This window comes from Mus musculus, chromosome 18, assembly GCF_000001635.26.
Source record: "Mus musculus strain C57BL/6J chromosome 18, GRCm38.p6 C57BL/6J".
Taxonomy (NCBI): Eukaryota; Metazoa; Chordata; class Mammalia; order Rodentia; family Muridae; genus Mus; species Mus musculus.
Genome location: NC_000084.6, coordinates 76,289,769 through 76,302,950, shown reverse-complemented (window position 1 = coordinate 76,302,950; position 13,182 = coordinate 76,289,769). Strand labels below are relative to the sequence as shown.

The window sequence follows — 13,182 nt, the reverse complement described above, 5'->3', positions numbered from 1 at the left end:
GAAACTCTCCATGTATCCTCTAGAACCCAGGTCTCGTGCCATTCCAATCAGGAAACTTCCCTTGAGCACAAAGTAGACACCTCTGGTTTCATAAAGTGCCTGTTTAAATCCAATTTAGTCTCCTCTTCTATAATACAGTCATTTCAAGTTTCTTATCTACAGGCCTCATGCAATTCATGCATGGCCATGAACTCCCAGACACATCCCAACACCTCGATTATGTGTTTCCAAGGATTAAATCCAGCACTTCACACAGGACACACAAGCACTCCACTAACTGAGTTATATACTTAGCCCTCTTTCTTTTATTATTTTATATAAAGATCTGTTGAAAACAGACATACATGAACTACAGAAGATACAAAGAAGAGAATAAAAATAATCACAGTGGAGAAAGTCGAAACTTGAACGGGGGAGTCATACCGATATTCTGCTCCCCAGCCCTTCACAAAACTCATTCTTATGGTGCACATTCGGGTTAGCTGATAAACGGCTTCAAAACCCTGGTTGACAGACTGAGCCAGAAGAGCAGCAAATTCTTGGTTGTTGAAGATCTTCAGGTTACAGCCTAAAATTGAGAAACAGTAAAATATATTATGAAAAAATATTTTTAAAAGGATCCATGTTTTAGAATGAGCATGCAAATCAGCTCCTAATTCCTAAAGCCATGAGCAACTAGCGAAGTTAATGAAGCAAGTGAGATGAGAGGTTTATTTACAGGGTTGAATCCATACCTGGTGGGATCTTACACACTGTTGCAGGGTGCCAGCCGTATCTCTGGTTACAGTTGGGGCTCTGCACAAAGATTGCACTATCACTTAGGCACTCAGCAAACACTTCCCCACCTATGTAATACAAGCGCACTCCCCTTCCTAAAACAAAGCACAGGTGATTAGCTTCAGAAGGCTTGCTCTCTTCCGTGGGCCTGCACATCATGCAGAACCAGTTCTGAGGCATTTCCATGACTTTCGCTCAGTCATGCTTTCCTCAACTACAATTCCAAAATATACCACAGCATTGCATCTTTCTCTAGGATTTTTAACAATTTTGACTTTTCGAAGTAATGCTCATAAAAATATTTCAATGATATAGGAAAGTATATGGTAATGAGATGGTTTCATTCAAATTACCTGTTGTTTTAAAATTCACTTAAAAATTGAGTTAATTTTGAGTAAATTAACTAATGTCTGGGCAAATTTTCCACTAAGTTAAGAAAAGACTTAAAAAAAAATAAAAAAGATCATGTCTACCCTGTTACGTAACCGCCTACTTTGCAGTGCAAACACACACTAGGTTAACAGACTTTCCTAAGTAGCAGCAGCTGCTTTCGTTATGGGGCAGAGGGAATAACCAGTCAAACCAACAGCAAACCACAGGTAGAGGATAAACACAGATGCTGCCATTCTACTGTCTTAAGACTATGTGAGGGGCTGGAGAGATGGCTCAGTGGTTAAGAGCACTGACTGCTTCCAAAGGTCCCGAGTTCAAATCCCAGCAACCACATGATGGCTCACAACCACCCATAACGAGATCTGACGCCCTCTTCTGGAGTGTCTGAAGACAGCTATGGTGTCTTTAATAAATGACTAAATTAATAATTAATGAACAAATCTTTAAACCTCAATCTTGCATTGAGCTCTGAGTGAAGGATGAGGGTCAGGCCCGGAGGATACACTCAGAGGGCAGTGTGCCTGACAAACAGTCCTGGAAACCCTCACACACAGAGGTGCGTGGGAGGGGCGGGAGGGATCGCAGTTAAGTACAAAAGTCGACTTTTCAGATAATTCCCTGACCAAATCACATAAGAAGCTAGCAAAAGTTTTTTTAAAAATATAAAAGATAAAATTATAGTAAAGTAAAATTCAGTTGGGTGACATGAAAAAGGGCAGAGTAAACTAATATTCTTTAAAATAAAATGGTCTCATTAAAACACAAAAACACGGACAATAAAAACCTATGTGAGTCACTCAGGGAGGCTATCACAGCCTGTATCTGCAGCGCTGTCTGACCTGCTCAGCAAGATGGTCCAAAGTAACAAGGTCTGCGCAGCTCAGACAAAGCCACCCGTACATTTACTAGCTGCTACCATTTACAATGTCAGCATTAATTTCTGGTAATCAATGTCATTTCTCAGGTGAGGAAACGGTTGATCCCGACGAGGCAGAAGTAAGCTGAGGTTGGAGAAGGGATCAGTGATGCTCGCTATCTGTAGTTCTATACTCTTTGCCTTGTTGGTTAAAAAATACTAAGCTCCCCAGACAATTTATGTATATGCATACTATAATCATGGAAATTTACCACATTAGATGTGTAAACTGAGATAAAAACTTAAAACAACAAGTCTATTAATGCAAACAAGGTTTATAAAAAAAAATAACCATTTCAAACTTAAATGAGGACCAAGTGGGAGTGTTTCAGTTTGACAAGTTTCTTAATGTCTGGCACAATAGAAGACCTGGATTCCCACATCAGGTCTACATTCATCTCTTCTAAATCCTATGCATGATGCCTCTAGACTGCTCCACTTTTTGCTGTGACGAAGCAGCAGGCAGCACCTCAGTATTACTGGGAAGGAATGCCGACCTCACACAGTGCCAAGATGCACTGCAGGACTGTGAGAAATGCCTGCATTCTACATTGAAGCCTCGAGATTGCACTCTCAATCATATATAACATCACTGGGAGAAGCGGATGAATGAAGATGGATGACTGAACATGGACTTTTTGATTTTTGTGACTAATAGACTGAACAAGTAGGTCATTTTTACACATATTTACCAAAGAGTGCTCAATACAGATAAAGTTGAAGACAAAAGTTTGTAGTAATATACCAAAGGGTTTCATGGGTGGAGATGAAGCTGAGCTTTTCTACACAAGCTTTTGCTTGAATACTATATACTACTGTCTGTATTATGAGTAAATTGCACCTTTTCACACAGAGAAAATAAAACATACCTATATGTCTTCTTGTCATTTCTACAGTGGCATTTCGGTTAACGTTGGAGAGCAAGCCTAAGCAGAACCTCTCCGAGTTTGATGGGTCTGTGAAGCCGTCTACAGTGAGCGAGGGCTGTGACGCATGGAAGGTCTCTCCAACCCTCTGGTTTAGTTCATAGTATGCGATTGAACACCAGAATGCAGGTTCCGAGTAAGTAACTGGCTGCAAATCTGAAGTACAAGAAGAGATGCTGGTTGAACAACGCGAGATGCTGAGCACAAGGCACTGCAGACCGCAGACAGGCGAGGCTGAGGAAGTCACTGGGACATCTGTACTAGTCTCCATAGGACAGACCAGAGGGTCAGTGTTTTTCATATAAAACTTATTCCCATAGATCATAACAGATACAGTTTTTTTAAACTTCCCCATCAAATAAAGTTAATTTATGCTGGATTATTCATCCGTTTTAAATAATCACAACAGGGAAAATTGGTCACCCTACTATACTTGGGTGGGTGGGTATCTAAAATGCATTGTGAAGGTAATTTTGGACAGGACGAAATATAGAGTTGAATAAACAGCAAAGTCAAAAGCCCTAGAACGAAGAGATACTCCATTGGGAGAAGACTCAGCACACTTCCCTGCCCATCTGCATCCATGTAAGAAGCAGTGTGCACAAGCGAAAACTGATGACGTACTAACAGAAAACGAGGACTGTGACAGTTCATATTACATATGCGCTCGGCCCAGGGAGTGGCACTACTAGAGGGTGTGGTCCTGTTGGGGTGGGTGTGTCAACTGTGGGTACGGGCTTCAAAACCCTCATCCTAGCTGCCTGGAAGTCAGTATTCTGCTAGCAGCCTTCAGATGAAGATGTAGAACTCTCAGCTCCTCCTGCACCATGCCAGCCTGGATGCTGCCATGTTCCTGCCTTGATGGACTGAACCTCTAAATCTGTAAGCCAGCCTCAATTTAAAGTTGTCCTTTTAAGAGTAGCCTTGGTCATGGTGTCTGTTCACAGCAGTAAAACCCTAACTAAGACAAGGACCATGTGCAATTATCTTTGTCAATTTTTACCGAGATGTATCGAAAGGAAGATCACAAGAGAAAAAAATATGACAATTTTATAAAATAAATTTCAATATATAGAAGCTGAAGAATATGAAACAGCAGGGGAAATGTGGGCTCAAAACAAGCAACACAAATGTGTGTGCACGCATATGTGACTTGTGTATATATACATCTTTCCCACTGACTGCTACTGTAAAATACACCCTAGACACCCATAAGACCTTAAATTATACAACTTCATAAAGAACAGTTCTAGTGACTCAGACTGTTTCATAAACTCCTTACCACCAAGAAAAAGCCTTTAGGATCAACTATAATCCCAACTGTTCTTAAAGACACTAGTGTGCACCCTCTGAGTAGTCTTCCTCAGACAGACAAAAGCAATTTCCAGAGAGAACTTTCCTTCAGACAGTGAGAATGGAGGAGTCCCAGCTACTTACCCAAGCTGTGATTAACAGGAGAGAGAGTAGTAGGAGACAGTTCAGCCGGAGAGCCTGAAGTGGAGGAAGAAAGCGGACACTGATCAAGTAACAAGGAAACAGTGCTGACTGCTACAATAAACACAGACATTATTTTAGTGTAACTCAGGGAGCTGCACACATGAGGCACAAGGGTGCCTGAGGCACTGAGTAACTTGTTCCTCTCTCAGGACACAGACTGGCTTGTCTTCTTCACATCCAGGTCCCCACTCCGAGCTCACTACTGCCCTTTCCACGAGTATTCTATAAAGTACATCAGCCAATATATTTCTGTTTAGTGTCATCCCCTTCTCATGACCAACAGGAACACTTGTAAGCTCATCTGTATGAGGTATCTCATTAGACACCTTCTGTGCAGATGTTTCTCTTGCTCATCTACATACCTATGCCAACAGCAGCCTACTCATGGTCGCTAATAACGAGATTGTTGACTTTAAGAACCAAGCTGCGCCTGATCGGTGCCAGTTTTTACAAGGAAGTACCAGGTCTAGGGGTTGGTGCCTTCCCAGTTTTGATAGATACTGGCTAAGTTATCATCCAAAAGGCTGTACCGGTACACATTCCCATTTACACCATCAAGACGTTAACTTGGATGGCCAAGGTAGAACTGACCACAGATGCAAACATGGTCTGCACAAGCAGTTTCGAGCTGGGATGGTGGTATAGCTGTAAGCCCACATCCTAGGTGGCCGAAACACAAGATCAGGAGTTTACATCCAGCCTCAGCTACAGAGCAAGTTAGAGACCATTGTGAGTAGGCTTTTTTTGAGGCAGGGTCTCAATGTGTAGCTTTGGCTGTCCTATGAGTTACTATCTGGGTCAGGCTGGCCTTGCTATCAGAGATCCGCCTGCCCCTGTCTGCCGAGTGCTGACTAGGATTCAAGCTGTATACTACTACGGCAGGCTAAGAGGTCCTGTCTTAAATGGACATTTCCATTTCTCTTAGTTTATAATTATTTATGTTTTACTTCAGTTTTGTGACATCTGCTCTTCTGCTGACTCTCTTGTCCTGGTCATTTACCCATCTTTAGGTGGCTCAAGATATATTAAAAGTTAATCATGTCTCTTCATAGGCAGGGTTGCAGAGCATGTGGTTAAGTTGTTTGGTGACTCAGTTCTAATTCTGATAATGAAGCATTTTGGGGCTCGTGTCAGTTAAATAGAACAGCTTTGACAACAGATACACTTGTCTGTATTGTGCCTAGGGTTTTCCCACTAAGCGGGACACCTGGCTTTGAGCTGAGTCACATATTCAGAACTTCCCCAGCTATCTCAAGGAAGACTAATAAAGAATTAGTAAACACAGGAGACAGAGTTCCTTCCATCCATTAAGACAGGAAGTGCCTGTCTTCACCTAAAGCATCCAGAGAAATACTTTTGTGTATCTTTTGCTTACAAGTTCATGCATGTTTGTAGGGCGAAGGTCTCAGAAAGGGAGCTTTGTGTGTTTTTTACATATCAAAGTTCACTCCCAAAATGTTTAGTTCTACCAAGAACTGACAAGCTAATTTTTTTTTTTTTTTTTTTTTTTTGCAGTATCACTGTGTGGTGACATTTGCCAAATTAATAGCCTTAGAACAGCAACTCTTTTATAATTGCTTTTGTTTATAAGTAGTACATTTTTAAGATTTTTAAAGATTTATTTATTTTATATGTGAGTCCACACCAGAAGAAGGCATCAGATTCCATTAGAGATGGTTGTGAGCCACCATGTGGGTGCCGGGAATTGAACTCAGGACCTCTGAAAGAACAGTCAGTGCACTTAACTGCTGAGCCATCTCTCCAGTCCAATTTTTATCCACTTTTTAATATTAATTATTGTTTTTTCTCTCACTTTTGACTTACACATTTTAGAATCTAAACAAGTTTCTAGAAATCAAATGCAAACACTTTCCCCAATTTGGGATCTTCTTTAGTGAGTCTTAAAGACTCACTAAACTTAACTGCAAATAGAAAACACAAAGTTCTATTTCTTTTTCAGAATTTTTTAGGGGCACAGCATGATTATCGGGTACAGAGAAGTCTCATATCCCTGACTCTCCGTCCACGTTTCCCTGCCCCAAGGGTAGATACATTACATTTGCTAAACCTACCCTCACGTATTGTTATCAAGAGTCCAAAGTTTCCAAGAAGGCTTACTCTTGTGTTTATTTTCTGTAAGTTTTTTTGACAAACACATAATACATTTCCCCCATTTTTGCTCTCACACAGACCAGCCTCACTGCACTATCAATGTATGGGCTTTACCTACTCCAGGCTTCTTTCTCTATAACCCGACAAGTCTTTACTATCCTCAGAAGGTTTGCATTTTCACAGTGTGAGACCGCTGGGCTTGCGCAGCACACCCATGGCCTTTACAGATCACGGCTATTCATTTAGTTTATACCCAAAGTGCCACCACATCTTGTCATTTCTGACATTGTCTGGATGGACCGTGTTCAAATGTTTAAAATTATGAACCAAGCTGCTGTAGGCACCCAAGCTAACATTTTTGTGTGGAGGATGTAAGTTCACCTGAGTAAATACCAAGGAATCAGACTCTGTTTGCATGGTGAGTGTAGAGGTTGTACTATAGAGCCACAGTTATCAAACAGCAAAACAGACACACAAACTGAAAGCAGCAAATAGCAGACCCAGAACAAAACCTACCTAGCTGCAGCTAGCTACAGTGACCCACACAGGCCCTACACCCTTGTCCACACACTGTGCGCACACACACTTTCCCACACACACATGTAGTCACCTCACCCGCAAGCCTCACACTCACACACATTCTTCTCACAATTAATAATATCATCAGAACCTCACACAATACAGGAGTTGTGCTGAGGGTCCAGAAGAGTGGCAATGGCCTTGCCTAGCATGTATGAGACAGTGGAATTTTCTATCATCATAATTGCACAAGATATTCAGTTAACATTTTCCTTGATAGGGAATTATGCATGTATTTACTTTGTAGTTATAAACAAACAATTGTTATTTTACTAAAACACAAAACTCGTGTGCATGACACTTGTGTCCCAGTGCACACAGGGAGGTCAGAGGACAACTCTCAGTTGCTTATTTCCTGCCCCTTCATGTGGGCTCCAGGTACAGGAGTTATAGGTATTTTCTAGTTCTTTAATTTTATTCTTTGATCTCAGTTTTCTATGTATGCTTTAAAAGTACAGCATGGCCTGGATCACAGTGCATGCCTATAATCCAGCAACTTGGCAGGCTCATGCAGAAGGGTACCCATGAGTCTAGGACCAGTGTGCTGGGTTTCAGGCCACCCTGTGTGTGATGATGGCCCTTCGTGACTGTGGTCCAGTCTCAAAAAGTAGAATACATTAAGTACCTATATAATTCATACACTATGTTACCAATAAGGAAACACATTCTCAAAACCTTATTGATTTTTATACTAGTCAATGAATATTTATAACGACAGTAGCACAAGCTGAATGGCTTTAAACTATTTCCTTTCACAGCTGTCAGCAGGGCCATGTGTTCTCCCAGGTTTCAGGCCATACTTTAGGAACACACTGCATGTTGTTCAGCCATTCAAAATGTGGTAGACATCTGGGTTGTTTCCATTTGGAAATGATACATATAATATTTACAATTCAAACATTCTTGCACAAGTTTTACGTGGACCTGTTTAAATTCTCTGGGGTACAGATCTAGAAGTCAAACGATGGGACTATGCAGTAATCTTATACCTACTATCTGAACAACAAACTTACTTAAATGATTATAATTTACATTCTTATCAGCAATATATGAGGACTCCAGTTTTTCCACAATGTCACTGATAGTTGTTATAGTAATACTCCTAATACAGAAGTATGAGTAATATTTCACTTGTTATGCTCAACAACTTTATATGCTACCCACTTTCAAGACCGTTTTAATGGCTACGACAGTGCAAAACAAAAAAATAATGTTCATTAACAAATATTCAGTGTCAATGAGGCTTAACTGAAAAGCCAAGTACAATGTGTATTAACATGTATAACATGCTATTTCCAGTGATCATTAGATTATCATCTATCTATCTGTAACTCTTACAGCCAGACATAAATATTGGCTACAGCAAAGGCATCTTACCTGGACATCTAACATATGGAAGGAATCAAACAATGAAATTGATATAAAGCCCTCCCCTCTCCCTTCAATGCCAATCCATTTAACAATAACTTAGGCTAGAGGTGGTGGCTCATACTCATGGCAAGTGGATCTGAGTTAGAGGGCAGTCTGGGCCTCATACTGAGTTTCAGGCCAGTTTGGATTACTGTGGTGATCTGAATAAGATGGGTCCCCCCCAGGCTCAAATATTTGAATGCTTTGTCATGAGTGAGTGGCACTATTTAAAAGGATTAGAAGAACTGGTGGGTGTAGCCTTGTAGAAGGAAGTATGTCATCTTAGGTTTCTGCTCTTTCTGCCTAATGCAGGCTACTGCTGCAGCACCTGCCTGCACAGTGCCATACTCCCCACGGTAATGACAAAGACTAAACCTTGCTTACTACAAAGGCTGTAAGCAAGACCTCAACTTAAATGCTTTCTTGGTCATGATTTCTCTTCAGAGCAATAAAACTGTGACTAAAACACTAACTAATCCTTAAGGTTGGACAGGTTGAATAAATCACACTAGACAATGACATCAAAGCACTTACATGGGTACCCTACTTGGTTTCCTTGAGTTATAGAATTTATCACTTAACAAATAGCATAAAGCTCAGAGGCATATAATATTCATTATTATATGCTAAAACTTTCCCAACACTGGATATAATAGCTAACTATCAGAAATTAATCAAAATTAGACCAGGAAAGGAACAAAGTATTTTGTATAATTCAGACTTCACTATTAAGTTAAAGATACACAGAAATGCAGGTTCTCCTATTGTGTTCTCAAATCCTTCTTACAAACCTGCTACTAGGGTGACCATGGTCTTTTATGAAAGGTATTCTTCACTCATGGGGTGATTAAAACTTTAAACAGCAGCTCAGAATACTCAAAACAAAAAGGCATTGAGAACTTTCAGGTTTTCATTCAACTCTAGTAAGGGAAACATCTACCAACTGCACAAAGTAATACACATTCATTTTTATGACAACAGAGTCTCATTTGATAGTTCAGATACTGTCAAGGTGGGGGGTTTGCTTTTGGGGTACATTTCTCAACTTCTAAGTTTGGATACCAACAAACATCACTCTTGACACAATTGTGTTGTTTTTCTCACTGTGATGGGCAGCCGTTACATGAGCATGTGCCTTCCACAGTGTATGCGTGGTGGTCAAGAGATTCTCTCCTTCTGCTTTGTGGGATCTGAGGACCAAACTCAGGCTGTTATAGCCGAAAACATCTTTAGCCGCTGAGCCATCTTACTAAGCCCCACACTCAAGTTTTATCCTCACATATTCTTGATGTGTAATATGCTCTGAGATCACAGAAGGCTAAACCAATGGCTAATTACTGAGAAGTTAGTACTTACCTGTGTCCATACTTTGGTTCAACTGTTGGTCACTTGTTTCTCCATCTTCACTGATATATCCAGGTGGTGGTGTTTCTAGAAAAGTTTAGAACAAGTCAAGTATAGTTGATTTGAATACTGCTTTTTCTCTCAGCTACCAAATACAAGCAATTAATCACTTGGAAAACCAAGAAATTATGTATTATAATAAAAACCAAGATTGAGTTTGCAATTGAAGCTCTAATCCATCTCTTGTAGGTGAATCCATAACACCGCTAGTACCATAATCCAGCTTTCTTGGCATATTTTTTTAGATACTACTTATCACCTGGTTCATGAATATATATTTTGGGACAACAGCAAAAAAACCTAACTTTATAGATGCCTCTCATACGATTCAAAGACATTGGTATTCTCATTAAAAATAAAGCAACAAAACAAAAACACTAGTGGGCACCAGGCCTGGATGGACACACAGCTCTGATTTCAGACTACACCAATGTATCGAGAGAGAAAAAAGTAACATGACTCAATGATTCAGGACTGACCTAGCCTGGATTTTTTTTTTTTTTTTTAAATAATATAAGTACACTGTAGCTGTCTTCAGACACACCAGAAGAGGGCATCTGACCCCATTACAGATGTTTGTGAGCCACCATGTGGTTGCTGGGAATTCAACTCAGGACCTCTGTAAAAGCAGTCAGTGCTCTTAACGACTGAGCCATCTCTCCAGCCCCCTAACCTGGATTCTAACTGAAAAAGCTCCCACCTCTCTGCTCAGCTTCCTAACTGCTTAACAATTCTAAATGCTGAAGGCAGAAAACAGACATAAATTACTAGAAAATTAGGATTCTAACATCATTTCTAATACATTTTCTGAATAAAATATTTATATTCAAGATGCATCTGTATAGCTGAGTAAATTTCAAAGACAATAACAGCATGCATACAATTTCATCATTTGTGATTTTAAGGGGAAAAAAGTACAAAAGATTTTCAGCAGAGTACCATTTTCAATTCTTTTTTTTTTTTTTTAAGATTTATTTATTTATTCCATGTATAGGAATACACTGTAGCTGTCTTCAGACACACCAGAAGAGGGCATCAGATCTCATTGCAGATGGCTGTGAGCCACCATGTGGTTGCTGGGATTTGAACTCAGGACCTCTGGAAGAGCAGTCGGTGCTCTTAACCGCTGAGCCATCTCTCCAGCACCATCATTTTCAATTCTTAACAGTAACGCAAAATAATGCAAGCACATGACATAAAAAAGATTCTCATATCAGTCAATAGGGAGAAGGGTACCTTAAACCCTAGCTTTGGAAAGCAGAGGCAGGAAGGTCTCTGTAAGTGTGAGGCTAGCCTGATCTACATAGTCAGAACCTGTCTGAAAAACAAAAAACAAAAACACAACAATGAACAAGCAAAAGCAAGCAGACTGCCCCTAAATTCTCATTAGAAGTCAGTGTACCAAAATGGCTAACGTTAAAAATTTTCAAGTTATTTTAATATAATCAAACAATAAAAAATAACTGACATCATCATATACTATTTTAAAGATTAAAACTAAGAAAATTTAAAAAGCTGAGCTCTGCTAGTCTGAACATCAATGTTTCTAAGTTCTAAGAAGAAAGCTCAATTTTAAAACACTTTATCTCATTTTATTTCTTTACCATTCTCTATTATTATTTATCTATACATGGATAATAAAGCATTAGCACTTAAAAAACTGTCAACAGTTCTTTCAGGGGCTGGAGAGGTCAGAAGTTAAGAGCAGGATTATTCTTACAAAGATCCAGAATTCAGATCCCAGCACCCAAGTTAAGGGGCTCAGCTCCAGGGAAGCCACCGTCTTCTCCTGAACTCTGGGCACCTGCGCTCACATGCACGTGGGTATACAAAGATAGATATTTCAAATAATAACAATAAAAATTTTGAAGAAAATTATTTTGAAATGGACCAAAAGTAAGTTCTCTGGGTTTGCTGTCACTGGCAACTGACAGTGTCCAGGAAAGCAATTATTATATTTTATTTCCAATTTGCTACTTTATAAAACACTATTATCTAAATAAATAAAAGAATAAAGAAAAAACCCTAAGTCCAAACCTCTTAATATTTGAAGAGTAAGCATTTTGAATAATGCCACCGTAAGTTATTCTCTAGTGTGGATCTCAGTGTACTCACATTTTAATTTGTTAGCATTATGGAGTAACAGCAGCTGCCACATGAAAGACTTAAATCCTACTCCCCACACACACATTCATTCTCATTATCTCACTCTCATTCTCTCTCTCCACTCCTAGCCAGTTTATAAAAGACTCAATTCTCCCACAAAAGGCACTATTTCATTTTATGATTCTTCTCTTCCTTCATCTCACCTCACTGTACTCTTATCTACTGTGCTCATGTCTACTCTTCCTTGATAATGTCACAAGAATGTTCTATACACCATTACCTGGGGCCGGGGGGTGGTGGTGGTGGTGGTGGTGGTGGTGGCATAGGACAGGGAACAGAGCACACCTTTAATCCCAGGACTTGGGAGGTAGAGGCAGGTGAATCTTTGAGTTTGAGGCCAGCCTGGTCTATAGATATATAGATGGAGTTCCAGGACAGGTAGGTTTACACAGAGAAACCCTGTATCAAAACAAACAAAGCAAAATAACAAAACCCTACTTTTTAAAATAAAGGGAGAAGAGTCAGGCAGAGACTGAAAGACTAAAAATCCAGAATACGATTAATTCCTAACTAGTTTCCATCAGTGGAAACACACAGAAATGGTAGAAAAGCAACAGCACAGTAGTTGTTTCCCCTGGAAAGCAGTAAGAACTGCAGGGCTGGTACTGCACTGTGAACTCTCACGAGGCCAGAGAACTGGAGCAGAAGGAGAGCCGTGCGCTGGGTCCGTGGGCAGTGTCCCATACTGTGTGGCCACCTGAGCTGATCCCCTGTACTCATGAGGGGCTAACGGAATCCACAAAGCTCTCCGACTCCTTCCACGTGTGCACACATACCCCAAATAGACTGCAAACAAAATTTTTACAGCAGAATTTGAGAACTTAATGTAGTCGAGTTCAGTCATTTTTCAGTAGAAGACCCAGGAGAAACATAATTAAGCATCTTCTATTTTTTCAATGTGTTGTTTATCTATAAAACTAAAATGTGATATGTACTAAGTATTCATTTACCTTAAGCATTACCAAATGACCCATGAAAAAATGATTCTTAGATGTTTGTTTA

At 40.0% G+C, this 13,182-nt stretch overlaps 1 protein-coding gene across 6 annotated transcripts in view; it reads right to left on the bottom strand.

Annotated features, from left to right (window-relative positions):
* Smad2 (SMAD family member 2) overlaps window positions 1–13,182 on the bottom strand; it is a 70,659-nt gene that overhangs the window by 8,798 nt on the left and 48,679 nt on the right. For all 6 annotated transcript variants that reach the window (XM_017317842.2, NM_010754.5, XM_030250351.1 and 3 more), the window contains 5 exons: window positions 9,967–10,041; window positions 4,450–4,503; window positions 2,956–3,168; window positions 735–872; window positions 424–568 (listed from right to left, as the gene is read on the bottom strand). In XM_017317842.2, coding sequence (XP_017173331.1) covers window positions 424–568; window positions 735–872; window positions 2,956–3,168; window positions 4,450–4,503; window positions 9,967–10,041 — 625 coding nt within the window. The remainder of the gene's footprint in view (window positions 1–423; window positions 569–734; window positions 873–2,955; window positions 3,169–4,449; window positions 4,504–9,966; window positions 10,042–13,182) is intronic.